This window comes from Nelumbo lutea, chromosome 5, assembly GCF_056320005.1.
Source record: "Nelumbo lutea isolate HS-2025 chromosome 5, American lotus-T2T, whole genome shotgun sequence".
NCBI classification, from domain to species: Eukaryota; Viridiplantae; Streptophyta; class Magnoliopsida; order Proteales; family Nelumbonaceae; genus Nelumbo; species Nelumbo lutea.
In genome coordinates this window covers 18,319,615-18,334,296 of record NC_142688.1, presented here as the reverse complement: position 1 = coordinate 18,334,296, position 14,682 = coordinate 18,319,615, and the positions used below count along the sequence as shown (strand labels likewise).

The 14,682-nt window shown below is 37.8% G+C and overlaps 1 protein-coding gene across 1 annotated transcript in view; it reads left to right on the top strand.

Moving 5' to 3' along the window:
- LOC148850714 (phosphoglucan, water dikinase) overlaps nucleotides 1-14,682 on the top strand; it is a 65,966-nt gene that overhangs the window by 29,029 nt on the left and 22,255 nt on the right. The window contains exons 17-19 of the mRNA XM_088943997.1: nucleotides 14,189-14,251; nucleotides 14,359-14,421; nucleotides 14,582-14,641. Coding sequence (XP_088800123.1) covers nucleotides 14,189-14,251; nucleotides 14,359-14,421; nucleotides 14,582-14,641 — 186 coding nt within the window. The remainder of the gene's footprint in view (nucleotides 1-14,188; nucleotides 14,252-14,358; nucleotides 14,422-14,581; nucleotides 14,642-14,682) is intronic.

Below are 14,682 nucleotides of genomic sequence, written 5' to 3'. Positions count from 1 at the left end.
GGTCTAGTGTTACTTGGGGCTGATGTATGATATGTTGTAGCTCTTGTACCTGAAGGAGCGAAGGCTGAAGTGGGAGTAGCAAATGCAGTAGCTGGTGGCTGAGATGGGGATCCAGAAGTACCAGTTTCACTCTTCAATTGTGTCAAGGTAGCTCGGACAATAGCTAAGGCATCTAGGGATATGGTCCTTGTGCTGGAAGAGGATGCACTATCAATAGTAACTACCACATTGGCATTTCCCTTCTTATTTCCGAGTCTTATCGGAATAAGATGGGGATACAACTTCCAACAAGTGTCTCTATATGTTGTTGCATCCTTTTGACTTTCCCACTCAATTGTCTCCAAGTGGTCAATTTCATGCCACAGAGACTTCAAAGTAGTAAAGTAAAATGAGACTGGCTTCTCCCCTTGCTTGAGATTATTCACTTCACACTTCAGTTCATAAACCCTAGAAACGTTAAGTGGTTGGGAGTATGTCTCTTTCATATTGTCCCAAATTTCCTTGGTTGTTTTTGCCCATAAGTAGTTTCGGCTAATGTGAAGCTACATAGAGTTGCACAGCCAAGTCATCATCAAATAGTTCTTTTGAACCCATTTGGCATGTGGTGTGTCTTCCATGGCTGGCTTCTTTGTATCCCTAGTCACATGGCCTAATTTACCTCTATCCCCAATGGCCATCATAGCTGATTGGGCCCATTCCAAGTAATTGGTTCCATCAAACCTAACAGTGGCAATCTGAAAAGAGCTTTCAGTCATGTTTCTAGCCCCTAAAAGTCCTTCCCCTTGAGTCTTTAACTCGTTTCCAGCCTTCTCCAATTTCTAACAGGTCAAAACTTCAAGAAGGAAATCCAGAACTGCCTTTTTCTATGCAGAAAACCCTACACAATTGAAAAACAGCCATCCAGAAATCATTCTCAGTCAATAATAATCTTCCAAAAATCATCCACAATCAAAGACACAACCCAGAAATTATTCTCAGTCAGATTAACAAGCCTAGGAGCCAAAAACTGATCGTAGGGTTTGAAAACCCTAGAGAAAATAACAGGGAAGACAGAAATCCATCCGCTGCCTCCAGAATGGCTTAAACTTCCTCTAATCAAGGTCAGTCTCAGTAAAAATAGAAATTTTCTCAGAAGAAAACTGTTTGCCACCTTTAACTTCAGTTTAAACCTTAATCTTAGGCTTACCTATTTTCTCTCCTTCCTGGTTACTGGGCAATCTCCAAAGACTCCAGAGTTGAAAAACAGTCCTAGAAGTATGGGATTGTGCTAGAAAACCAGAAAAACTAACAAGAGAAGATTAGGGAAGAAGAGAGAGAGAGAGAGAGAGAGAGAGAGAGAGAGAGAGAGAGAATTGCGGCAAGGAGAGTTAGAGGATGAGGAGTTCGAACTTAACCTCCCTCTAACACTCTAATACTCTTTTATTAAGTTAATCTTTGATAAATTACAGAGAGGCCCTTGAGTGGGCAGAAAAATACAAAAGAATGAACACTACAGAGTATGGGCCCAAAATAGGCCCATAACAGAGAGAAACATAACATAACATGAAGTGACAGTTTATGGGCCATTCGGCCCATCTCCTCTATACTCCATGTGCCATGGCAGCCTGATTATCACAGTACAACATCATGGGTTTATCATGATCAATCCCAAGTTCTTCCATTAAGGACCTTAGCCACAACAATTCCGAGACTCCATGTGCCATGGCTCTATACTCTGCTTCTGTGGAGGATCGGGCCACAACAGATTGTTTCTTACTCCTCCAAGAGACAACATTACTAGCCACCAGACTACAATACCCTGAAATAGATCTTCTATCATCAATATTTCCAGCCCAATCAGCATCAGTATAGGCTTCAAATTTCAGATGACCATGCTTGGTAAATAGAATTCTTTTCCCTGGAGAGCCTTTCAGATAGCACAAAATCCGTTCTGCTGGTGCCATATGAGTATCTTTAGGAGCATGCATGAACTGACTAATGCAACTGACAGCATACGCAATATCTAGCCTAGTCATGCACAGGTACAGAAGCTTCCCAAGAAGTCTATGAAAAACCCCTTTGTCTTCCAACAAAGTTCCATCCGAAGCTGAAAGTTTGACTCATATCAATGGGAATTGCAGCTGGTCTTGCACACAGTTTTCTAGTTTCAAACAACAAATCAAGAACATATTTCCTTTGGGAAATAAGAATCCCATCCTTGGATCTGGCAACTTCTATGCCAAGGAAGTATCTCAACTCCGCTATGTCCTTAATCTTAATTTCTGTACGGAGGAAAGACTTAAGGGCCAGAATGCCTGAGGCATCATCACCAGTCACTATAATGTCATCAACATACACAATGAGATACACTGCTAGAGATCTACTTTTCTTCACAAACAGAGTATGATCTGATTGTGTCTGAACATAGCCGAATTTAACAAGTGCAGCTCTAAATCTCTCAAACCAGGCTCTAGGAGATTGTTTAAGATCATAAAGAGATTTTTTCAATTTACATACCTTTCCTTGCATATCTTTCCCATACATCCCTGGAGGAAAACACATGTAGACTTCCTCATGTAAGTCACCATTCAAAAATGCATTATTTACATCTAACTGATAGAGAGGCCAATCAAAGTGAACTGCCAGAGATAAAAGAACCTTCACAGATGTCATCTTGGCAACAGGGGCAAAAGTCTCCAAATAGTCAATCCCATATGTCTATGTGTAGCCTTTTGCAACAAGTCTGGCCTTGTACCTCTCAATAGTTCCATCAGCCCTGTATTTAATGGTAAAAACCCACTTGCACCCAATTGGGTCCTTCCCTTCAGGCAAATCCACCACCTCCCAAGTACCATTTGCATGTAGAGCATCCATTTCGGTCTCCATGGCATCTCTCCATTCTGGAATCCCAAGAGCTTCTGAGACAGACCTAGGAATGGGGTTAGAAGCAACAGAAGAGAGATAGGCAAAGTATGAAGGAGAAAGCAGGTCATAAGAAAGGTGTTTGGAAATGCAGTGTGCAGTACACTTCCGCTTCCCTTTCCTAACAGCAATGGGGACATCAAGGTCTGGGAAGGAAGATTCCAAAGGAGCTGAAGCAGTACCTGTTATCTCATCTGCGATTGGGAATGTATGAGCTTCATCTGTTGTAAAGGAAACTACTTGCTCATTCCTGGATCTCTGCCTTTGATACACTTTGGGATTATGGATAGGACGAGGGAGTAAAGAAATAGGGGCACTAGGACAAGAGGTATGAAGTGATTGATCCTCCTTTGATTCATTTGGTGAGGATACAGGTTTGTCAAGAGACTCAACTGTGACAGGAAGAGGAAGAGCAAAAACTTGTGACAGACTCTCCCCCTGTGGACAATGTCCATCCTGAGAGGAACCATAAAAAGGAGAAAGTTCATCAAAGGTAACATCCATAGAGACATGTCGGGTGCCAGTCTTTGGATCAAAACAACAATAACCCTTTTGTGTGGGGGAGTAACCAAGGAAGATGCATTTGTGGGTTTTCAGTTCAAACTTATGTCTCTGCACACTTGGAATGTGAACATAGCAGGTACAGCCAAACACACGAAGAGGAATTGGGAAGAGATCCTTGTCTGGATGAAGAAGACAGAAGGGGGATTTAAACCCTAAAACCCTGGATGGCATATGGTTTATGAGATGGGTAGCAGTAAGTACAACATCACCCCAAAATCTGGTGGGAACATGTGAGGCAAACAAAAGACTCCTTGCAATTTCAACAATATGTCTATTTTTTCTCTTAGCAACTCCATTTTGTTTAGGGGTTCTAACACAGGAGCTTTGATGAATAACCCCCATGTCAGAGAGATACAAGGATAAACTCTTCTCAAAATACTCTTTTGCATTGTCAGATCTGAAAACCTTAATTCTGGTATCAAATTGAGTTAAAACAAGCTCATGAAATTGCCTCACAAGTCTTGGGACTTCATCCCGGGATTTCATTAAGTATATCCAAGTGAATCTAGAAAAATCATCAATAAACAAGATAAAATATCTGTACCCCCCCATAGAGGATAAGTGGTATGGCCCCCACACATCAGAGTGCACAATATGAAAAGGAAAAGAGGATCTTTTATTGCTCACAGGGTAATTTTTTCTACAATGCTTTGACAACTGACAGGACTCACAATTGAGACTGGACACACTGACTCCCTTAAACAGTTTTGGAAACAAATGGCTTAAAGCAGAAAAAGGTAAATGACCCAACCGACAATGACTCAACATAATTTGACTAACAGACTCTGAAAAGGTAGAACCAAAAGCAACATTCTTGGGATGATCAAAGCATTGGCTAGGGGTGTCGAGCAAGTATATTCCATTCGCTTCATGGCCACTCCCAATCACATTCTGAGACTTCAGGTCCTGAAACACACAGTGAGAAGGGAAAAATGTTACACAACAATTCAATGATTTGGTCAGGCTACTTACAGATAATAAGTTGGTATTTAATTTAGGCACATGAAGAGTGGAAGGTAAGAGTAAGGAGTCTGTAGCCTTAATAGTTCCCTTGCCAGAAATAGGGGCAGGAGAACCATCAGCTAAGGTGATTTTGTCACGACTAGGAAGTAAATCGTATGAAACAAACAAAGTGGAAAGGTTGGTCATGTGATCAGAAGCGCCTGAGTCTATGATCCAAGGGGTTTTGTCACGACTAGGAAGTAAATCGTATGAAACAAACAAAGTGGAAAGGTTGGTCATGTGATCAGAAGCGTCTGAGTCTATGATCCAAGGGGTTTTGTGATTACCTGAGGTGGATGCATGGTTAACGGAAGCCCTTATACCTGAGTGAGCAAATGCAATGGTGGTTGGACTTCCAGAAGGGATGGATGATGAAGTTACACCTTCAAGCTGATTGTTCATCTTTCCAAACTTCTCATATTCAGCTTTCATGGCTGCCAACTGTGCACTGGTTGAGTCAATCTCTGTATCTGTGCTTGTGGCTGCATGTGCACTTCCTGTCTTTCTACTATCATTCTTCTTCTGGAATCTGATAGGTACAAGATTGAGATGCAATTTCCAACACTTGTCCTTTGTGTGTTTCGACTTCTTATAATATTCACACACCATCTCCTTCATGTGCCACTGTGAGCTCCTGTAACCCCTTTGGGTTTAATTCCCATATTTGCAAAATGATCATCGATACCGACTCCTTGAATCTGCACTTGCCTCCTACTTTCTTCACTGCTGACCAAAGTATATGCTTGTGACAATGAAACATCTTCCTTGGACATGATGTTTTGCTTTGTAATGTCGTATTCAGAGTTCAGCCCTGTCAAGAATTCAAAGACCCTATTCCTTTCAACCAATTTCCTATATGTTTCAGCATCCTTGGGGGTATCCCATGTCACAACCTCTATCAAATCAATCTCTTGCCTTAGAGATTTCAGGGTTGAGAAGTATGTTGCAAGTGACTTCTCCCCCTGCCTTAGATTTTTCACATCATTTCTCAGTTTGTAGGCTCTGGCAACATTCAACTTCTGGGAGTAAGTTTCTGCAACACTATCCCATATTTTTTTAGCCGAGTTCATCCACAGGTAATGTTGGCTAATCTGTGGCTGCATTGATTTCACAAGCCACCCAATCACTGTGTAATTCTCCTGCACCCATTTCTCATAGGAGAGATCTTCCTCTGGGGGAGCTTTCTTGCTCCCAGAGATAAACCCCCACTTTCCTCTACTGCAAATATGAATTTTTACGGATTGTGACCAGGTCAAATAATTGGTTCCATCCAATTTAACTGTAGTTACAGCCAACAAGGAATCAATTGTAGTTCCCGAATTATGTCCATATTCAGCAGTGCTCTTGTTCTCAATTTCTCAGTAGTCCATTATGTAACAACTTCAATTAGGGTTTCGGCAAGCTTTTAAAAGTGATCTGACTTCAAAGAACTCAGATTGAGTTGAAATAATAGCAAACACAGCAACACACAAACTCAGTTCAGAACTGACAGCCGTGAGAACCAAGTTCTGTGGCAGCACTTTCAAAGAGAAGAAACCCTGGTTCAGCCTTCAAGGAACAATCAGCAGGCCTCCAAACAATATGTATTCTTGGTTCCCAACAATAATTTCCCAAGGAGAACAAAGAAAAATAGTCCGCAGTACCTAAGAGGATCTTTTACAAACACTATGTATGCAACAGTCAACACTTCATTGTTAACAAGCAGAAATCACTTCAAGAACACTTTGTCTAGGTCCAAGAAGCAGCTGAACTAAAGTAGAGGCTTGTACCACTTAATTTAAATCAGTTTTTCAGCAGTTTGGAAGCCCAATAACAGCCGAACAACACTTACAGAATAACCCAAAAATCAGTCCAGCAACAGTGGGCCGAATGGAGGTGGCTTTGAATGCTTTAACAGTCCTCCCAAATAACAAAAATAACTCAGCAAAGAACTGAGAAAACAACTTACAATATCTCTGGTTTGAACTTCAAACCAGGCCGAACTCTTTGCTCTCTGAGCTAGCTTCGAAATCCCTTTTCTCTTATTTCAAATCAGGCCGAAAAAAAAAAAAAAAAAAACTTGCTCTCTGATTCCTCCTGGTCACTGAACCCTTCTCCAAATGTATAGAAACTTGGGCACCCTCCAATGACCTCCAAGAACCAGGCGAATGATTGTAAACATTCAACCCTAGAACCTCCTCATGCAGTTGCCTGAACTAGAACCACTTGAGGGACATGCCAAGTAACGACCCGCTCTGATACCAAGTTGAAAAACAGTCCTAGAAGTATGGGACTGTGCTAGAAAACTAGAAAAACTAACAAGAGAAAATTAGAGAAGATTAGGGAAGGAGAGAGAGAGAGAGAGAGAGAGAGAGAGAGAGAGAGAGAGAGCTGCGGCAAGAAGAGTTAGAGGATGAGGAGTTCGAACTTAACCTCCCTCTAACACTCTAATACTCTTTTATTAAGTTAATCTTTGATAAATTATTGAGAGGCCCTTGAGTGGGCAGAAAAATACAAAAGAATGAACATTACAGAGTATGGGCCCAGAATAGGCCCATAACAGAGAGAAACATAACATAACATGAACTGACAGTCTATGGGCCATTCGGCCCATATCCTCTACATCCAGCAACCTCCAAGAATCAGGTGATGATGCAACTTCCAATTCTAAGGAGTTCTCATGCAGCCAACCAGATCAGTCTCACATGAGAACCCTACTCTGCCCTAGGTCAGTTTTGATACCAACTTGAATAAAAGAAACAAAAGTTGTTTGTTTTCTGATGTGAACTCAGAGAGAAAAAGAAGAAGAATAAACCAAGAACATAAGAGGAGAAGAGAGAAGAAGAGAAGAGGAATAGGAGAAAGAAAAAGGGTGTGGTTAATTGTGTCTGGCTGCCTCACCAATCTATTTATATTTATGATTTAAAATATTAGTGGAATTCCACTAATACCCCTACTGCCTACATAAGAAACAAAAAAACAAATAAATATGGCCTACCTACCATAACTACCATGAAATAACATAAAGATATAAACAGAAAATAAAGTGTGGGACCACATGCTAACAACTATCTATACATTAATTTTGGACTTCATTGATTATGGTAAAAGAATGCTATGTACAATACACAGCTCCCTTTGTTATGCTGGCCTTCACCACCTAACCCCTTCTTTTACTTCTACATACAACTTTTACATATAGTTTTCATTTCTCACCCCCCAATAAAGTTGTTCCAATTAGCCCTTATTTTCAAGTGAATCAGCCATTTTTGTATGTATATACATGTATATTTAGGGTTTTGGTTTTCTGTTATCAGGAACTAGTGTGATTTCAAATAATAGGGTCTAGAGATGTTAAATAAAAGGCTTGGGTTTAAAGTGTGCCCTGATTGTGAAAAGAAAGAGCTTATGATGAATGTAACTGAAAACAACCAGTTATTTATTTATGTTTTAAGTCTTCGGTTGAAGGCCTCCCTACCATCTTGATTGTCTTAGGATATTGAACTAGAATTGAAAATCAAGTCAATTGACATCTGATCCGAGAATGTGGAGTTAAGGGGGAAAAGATAAAGCAACAAAGTGGTCTTCTAGTGCTACTTTGATTCTAATAACTAAATTGTGGAGTCGGAGCTAGGGGTGATCATTTTCTGCCAGCTGGAAATTTCCAGGCTTGGGCCTAGGTTTTTGTGTTCTGGCCTAGCCTGCACTGCAATATATTATTTATATATTAAATATATACTTGTATATATGTTTAGGCAAATCTTCAAAACTATTAAGGAAAGTTGTGTCACTGTTATCACAGCCAAAATTAGCCAATGCGTCTGCTACTTGACCTTCTCTGTAAATGTGATGTAAAGTTATCTCCAAGCTGGATAAAACTTGCAAGCAGGTTCCCTTCCAGTACCACAAGCGCCAAGGTGTGGTGCATTCATTCAAAATAATAGTATGCAACACCTTTGAATCTGTTTCTACCATCACCTATCGATACCAAGCACCTTAGCTAGCTGCAAACCCTCAAGTAGGGCCCAAGCTTCAGCCATTAGATTAGTATCACTTACATAATTACTTTGCTGCCACAAATCGATTTCTACCATCTATGAGGGCACCACCATCACCAAAATGCCTGGGTTCCCACGAGATACTCCATCAACGTTTAATTTGTAGAATTCCTCCAAAACTGGATTTATGTGCACTATTTTGGGAACTATTTTAGTTGTAATCAGAACAGGAACACCCAAACTGCCCAGGGAGATCTTTTGAAGCATTGAAAGCTGACTAGAATATCTTTTAAGAGAGAACATCTCGGCAACCTACCTCTCTATTCTATTATTACATGCTGGGAAAATTTAAAACTGCCTTCCCACTTCCTTCTATTACGCTCCTTCCACAATTCCCAGGTGATATAGCAAGCAGCCAAATCAACCACAAAAGCCCACCGTTTTTCCTGACATGTAGCACTTGGAAGAAGAAGAAGAAGAAGAAGAACTGTTTAATGTATTAGAGAAGTAATACAGGTTCGAAGAGAAGAAAAGGGGAGAGAAAGAGAGAGAGAGTTGGAAGAGTGAAGAGAGGAGAAAAGAAAGAAGGGGTTCGGTGGTTAATGATCTGCCGCCCCATACACTTCTTTATTTATAGCTTTAGATTCCTTACAAGAATAGGAAATAAACAAAAAATAGTAACAATAAGGCCAGCCGGCCCAACTTAAAAGAAATTAGAAACTTCTAATAAAGAAATTAGAAACTACTAATAAAAGAAACTAGAAACAGCTAGGTGTGGGTATGAAACCACACACACTAGAGCCTGAGTGTTGGTATGGAACCCCACACTCGTGGCTAACCAACTATTTCTTCAGTAGCATTTTGAAACTAGTACCAAAGTGGTTCAAATAGGGAGCCATTTTATAAATTCTACTCCCAACCGAGCACTAAATAGTTTCCACGCTTTCCTTGCCAAGCAACTCTGAGCAAGGAGATGGTTAGTATCTTCCATGGGCATTAGTCTACAGCACACATACTTAGAGGCTATAGGAATACCCGTCTATTTTTTGTCTCTATCAAGTATCAACTCGAATTTTTCCTGTCATAGCTTTCCAATTAAAGAAGCAACTTTAGTAGGCAAAACCTTGTCCTGTGGCACCTTATGCCAATCCACCTTGTCTTGATGATTTCTAATCCCATGCTGACTTAGTAGTAAACTTACCATTTGTGGTCCAACACACTATCATATCAGGTCTGGAGGTGATGCTCACTTTTGATGTCTTAATCATTTCCAGTATACTTGTCTCTAACAGGTACTCCACTGCCTCAAGATGCCAATTCCCATCCACATCCAAGACATCATTCACTTCTAAATCCACATTAACACCTTCAATTCCGGTGGCTACATCAATAAGAGGCCTAGTGTTTAGCCATTTGTCTAAGCACAATTTGATTTGACCTTCACCAATTAGCCAATTAGAATGCAACGCCATCTCATCTATCAAAGAGATTTTTTTTGCCAGGTCTTGGATGCACAGAGAGGGCAGAAGGAAATATAGTAATGTTTATGCTTCAAGAAGCCCACAGAGAATCATGAAATAACACTCTCCATATAGATTTCAGCCATAAGGAATGACCTCCTGAACTCCTCAACTAAAGGCCACCCTAAATTGGATCATATATTTTATACATATTTTATGTCATATTATATATTTTATAAAATTTAATTCATGACTTAGGCCTAAAGACCAGCCCAGGCATGTGCAGACCCAGAACAGAAAGCGATTGCCAGAATGTCAAATTTGAAAAACTCTTAATATTCAAAATGTCTATGGAGTATTCCTATATATAATATAAATTTTATACAAGTATATGTGTATGTATAGAGGAACTAAATTAATTTGAAAACTATTTATGTGTATTAATATATGTATGTTTGCATATTTTCCTTATATATCTATTTATATATATGTGCATATACACTGAAGTCCAAGAGTGGCCAATATGTGTGAAAAAGTGCCAAAAGTTAGGTGTACCCAAGACCCCATATAGCTATGATCAATACTTGGGTAATGGCATGAGCATGGATGTGTATGTGTATGTTCCTCATGTAGTCTACTCAAGGATTAAAGTATCGGTATCGAGTATCGTATCGGACAACTTGGATATAGATACTGATACGCTTTGGAAACACATGGATACGGACAAAAAATATGGATACGCTAGGGAAAAACATAAAAATTTCATAATACATTAATAATATTAAATTTAAGGTCAAATAACAAAAAATAATGTATAAATACATAGAAAATGTATATTTTAATGATGTATATGAAAAAATATATTACAATTAATATAATATGATGCCTAGATATTATACAATTTTATTGATAATGTATCAATCAAGAGTCCAAAATGCAAAACATATTTTCCTATTATATTTTAGTTATTGTATCAATTATTTTCGTTTTTACTATTTTTACTTCTTTACATTAACAAAGAGGTCAACCGGATATAATTCTCTATGTAAATTAAAATATCCAATAATAGTTTATAAAATTTATAATCTCAACTTAAAATATATCAAATCTATTAAAATTTCTAAGATACATATCATATGCAAATTCATAATTTTTAACTTTTAAAATGATTATTCCATTATTATATTTTTATTCCTATAATTTTCTAATTAAAAATCATTTTTTGGTATAAATGTAGATTAGTAGATTTGATAGATTTAATTTAAGATTTTAAAATCATTTTTTGTAAACAATGTTTTTATTTTCTGAATAGTAAATATGATTTTATGTAATGTAAATTAATATATATATATATATATATATATATATATATATTATATCTCATGTGCAAATTTATAAGTTTTAAGTACTAAAATAATTATTCTCTTATTAATATTATATTTTTTTCATTTTTTGAGATTCAAATAATCTTTTGATATAAATGTGGATTTGATATATTATTTATTTCTATTATTTTATAAAATACTGATTTTAAGTATTACTTTTTTAATTTTTAGTTAAAGCTAACCGTAATATGTATTATTTATTTGAATTGCATTTAAGTAATAAAGAAATAAAGCTTTTATTCATTTACTATAAACACAAAAGATGGAATAGCGTAGTGGCTTATAGATGCGAACGTTAAGCTCTTTCTTACTTGTTGACGCGGGTTCGAATCCTTGCAAATTTTTTTTTAGTAGAAGAGTATGCGCATTCGCGGGTAGTGTATCGTACCATATTTTTTTAGTAGAAGAGTATGCGCATTCGCGGGTAGTGTATCGTACCATATCGGTCCATATCAATGTGTATTTGATACGGACCTATACACGCCCGTATAAGCCTGATAACTACTGGCACATCTCCAGTCGTAGTATATCCCATGCCAGACACTAATGATACCCATACGATATGCCCCGACATATGTGTCGATATTTCAATCCTTGAGTCTACTTGAGAGAATGAATGAAGTCCACATATTGTATTAATGTATTTCCTTAATTAGTAGTGCCTTGAAAAGCTGATAAACTAGGAGAGAGAAGGAAGGAAAATGTTGTATCAGATATTAGGAATAGTACTTGAAATTTGAACTACTAAAAAAGTGGTAGGAATAGTAAAATAGTACAGTGCATTTAATATGTACTTAAAAATAGATGGAATGTTAGGAGAAAATGTGGGATCTTGATGTCCCACATTGAATGGGGATCTTGTTATGGTTCATGGACCCCAGATGAGTGATCTCTAAGTTCAAATCCAACTCCTTGGATGATTCTACTCTTTGTAACTGCAACACATTTTTTAGTAATAAAATACAATTAATTAAAAGGAAAAAGAAAGGATGACTAGAAATCACCCAATAGAGAAAGAGGAAAAAAATTCAAACCCACCAACCCTGCCTGGCACAAGCACAAACAACCCAGGAAAAAGTACAAATACAACCATACAGATTGACCCAATGCAAATTACTCCAAGACAACACCCAACCCCAGTTGAGAACACAACCAGACCCCTAGTCTCCTAAAAACACCAATTAGCCAAAGAAATCACCATCACCAAAAAGCCAAACCAGGTTCTCTCTACTTCTTTACAATCCTCCTAGGTTTCAGCAACCTCTTGTTTGGACCAATCCCATATAGACTCCTCTTCAATCTAGCAAATATATTTGAAAGGACGTCTCAGTGCTTCTTCTTTCTAAATATTCTAACTGCAAGAGAGTTCGCCCTCAACTTCTTCACGTCCTTAATTCCCTCATTGATTCTTTCCAAATCTAACACTAATTATTCTCAAAAAATTGACTTGCAACAAAAACCTCATCATTTGTAACTGCATCACTTTGGAATTAAAAAGAATTGAGAAACTGTGGCATTATGAAACTGTTAATTGGTTTGGCAATCTTGCCAAATTAGCCAAATAATTCATTTACCAGAGTTTGAATCTTGGGTTGATTTGGTTATGTTAGGGAATCTTGTCAAAGGCAGTTATTTTAAGTGACTAGGAAGCTCCAAAGGGCTAGGTTTTAGTCACATATGTTATATTAAATTACACACAAGCTCCATTGTTTTAGCTAATGACCTAGACAATTTGGCAATCAATGGGGATTGAATTTTTGTTACCAGTCTGTTGCACGGCTTGATGTTATTTAAAAACACAATGCAAACTGTTATTGTAAGATTCTAATATAGATAAGCATACAAAGTTCATTTAATAAAGGGAAAATTACAGGGAGGTACCATGTACTTTCGGGGTAGTGACACTTAAGGGCCTCAACTTTTACTTGCGACAATGAAGTGCCCTGTGCGTTCAGAAATCAACACTTAAGTCCAACCGATAGCAACCCACGAGTTATCTGGAGCACGTGATGTCATGCATGGCTCAAAATGTTAAAAACTACCCAACTTCGCCCTCTGTATATTTTATGAGACCGTTTTGCCCTCTCCTTTATTGAGTCTCTATAAACCTAGTTCTTAACCCTTTCTTTTCCATTTTCTTTCTTGAACAGAGAGCTGACACAACACAACAAACTGTGCATTAACCATGTCCACTTCTGTCATTTTGCATCAAACCATGAATGGGCATTTTGGTAAATATATCACTCACCATTACATCGGTTAATGGACTTGGACTTCAGTGTTGATTTCTCTAAGTACAGGGCACTTCATTGTTGCAAGTGAAAGTTGAGGCCCTTAACCGTCTCTGCCCCCAAAGTACAGGGTACCTCCCTGTACTCATCTTTTACTTGTTAATGTAACTTTGTTATTGATTAAATGTATGTATATCAAAATAGGAGAAGCTTTCTCAGCGACTTGGTATTTTTTAAATGAGTCAAATGTTTGAGTCTATTAAAATCCAGAGCCACACATTATTGGGTTAATACTTATAGGCATCTAAGTAACCAGCCAAGACCATTACATAGCCTTGATCAGGCAATTTTACAACAATTGGGTGGAGTAGAAGATCTTGCAAGAAGGTCCATTGATTCAGTGTTCTAGACTCCTCCCTCCCTGATAATTGTGTAGAAGCACCGGAGTACTACCGAAACTTGCAGGTTATACATGAATTTAGTATACAAGGAGCCTTTTGTGTTCATAACACAAGGGTGATGCATATGAACACACCGAAATTTTTTCCATTCTTCTTTTCAATTGTAAACAGTATTTCTTGATGTATGTGTGTACAAAGTGAAACATTGTTGAGCTTTTATTTCCATATTCAAATTCTATATCTGAATCTTTCTTCTACATGCCACAGGCTGTTCATTCAGGTGTTGACCTTGAATCTGCAATTGAAACATGTCTGGGTTACTCTTCCAAGGTTGTTCTTATGAAATTCTTTTTAAGTTGTTCTTTTGACCTCTGTTTTGTTGCAACGCATCTAGCTTACTGGATCTCTGAAAGTATTTTTTTCCACTTGGAATATAGGGTCATGATTTTATGAGCGGAATTCAGGTTCACTCTGTCAGTGGTTTGTCGTTAAGATTACAGGTATCGGTTAATTTTTTTTTTCCATTTAGAAACTAGTGCAGAAAGAATTGTGTTTTTTTTTTTTTATATAGATCAGATTAATAAATTTCATCTTTGAAAATGATATCTCAACTTACCTATCAAAAAAAAGAAAATGATATCTCAACTTTATAAATGGCAGGAGTGCCTGAATTTTGTCAAAACACACATTGATGATAAGAATATTGGTCCACTAATGGAGGTTTGTTTTGCTCAATGATTGACTTCTAGTCAAGGTTTTCT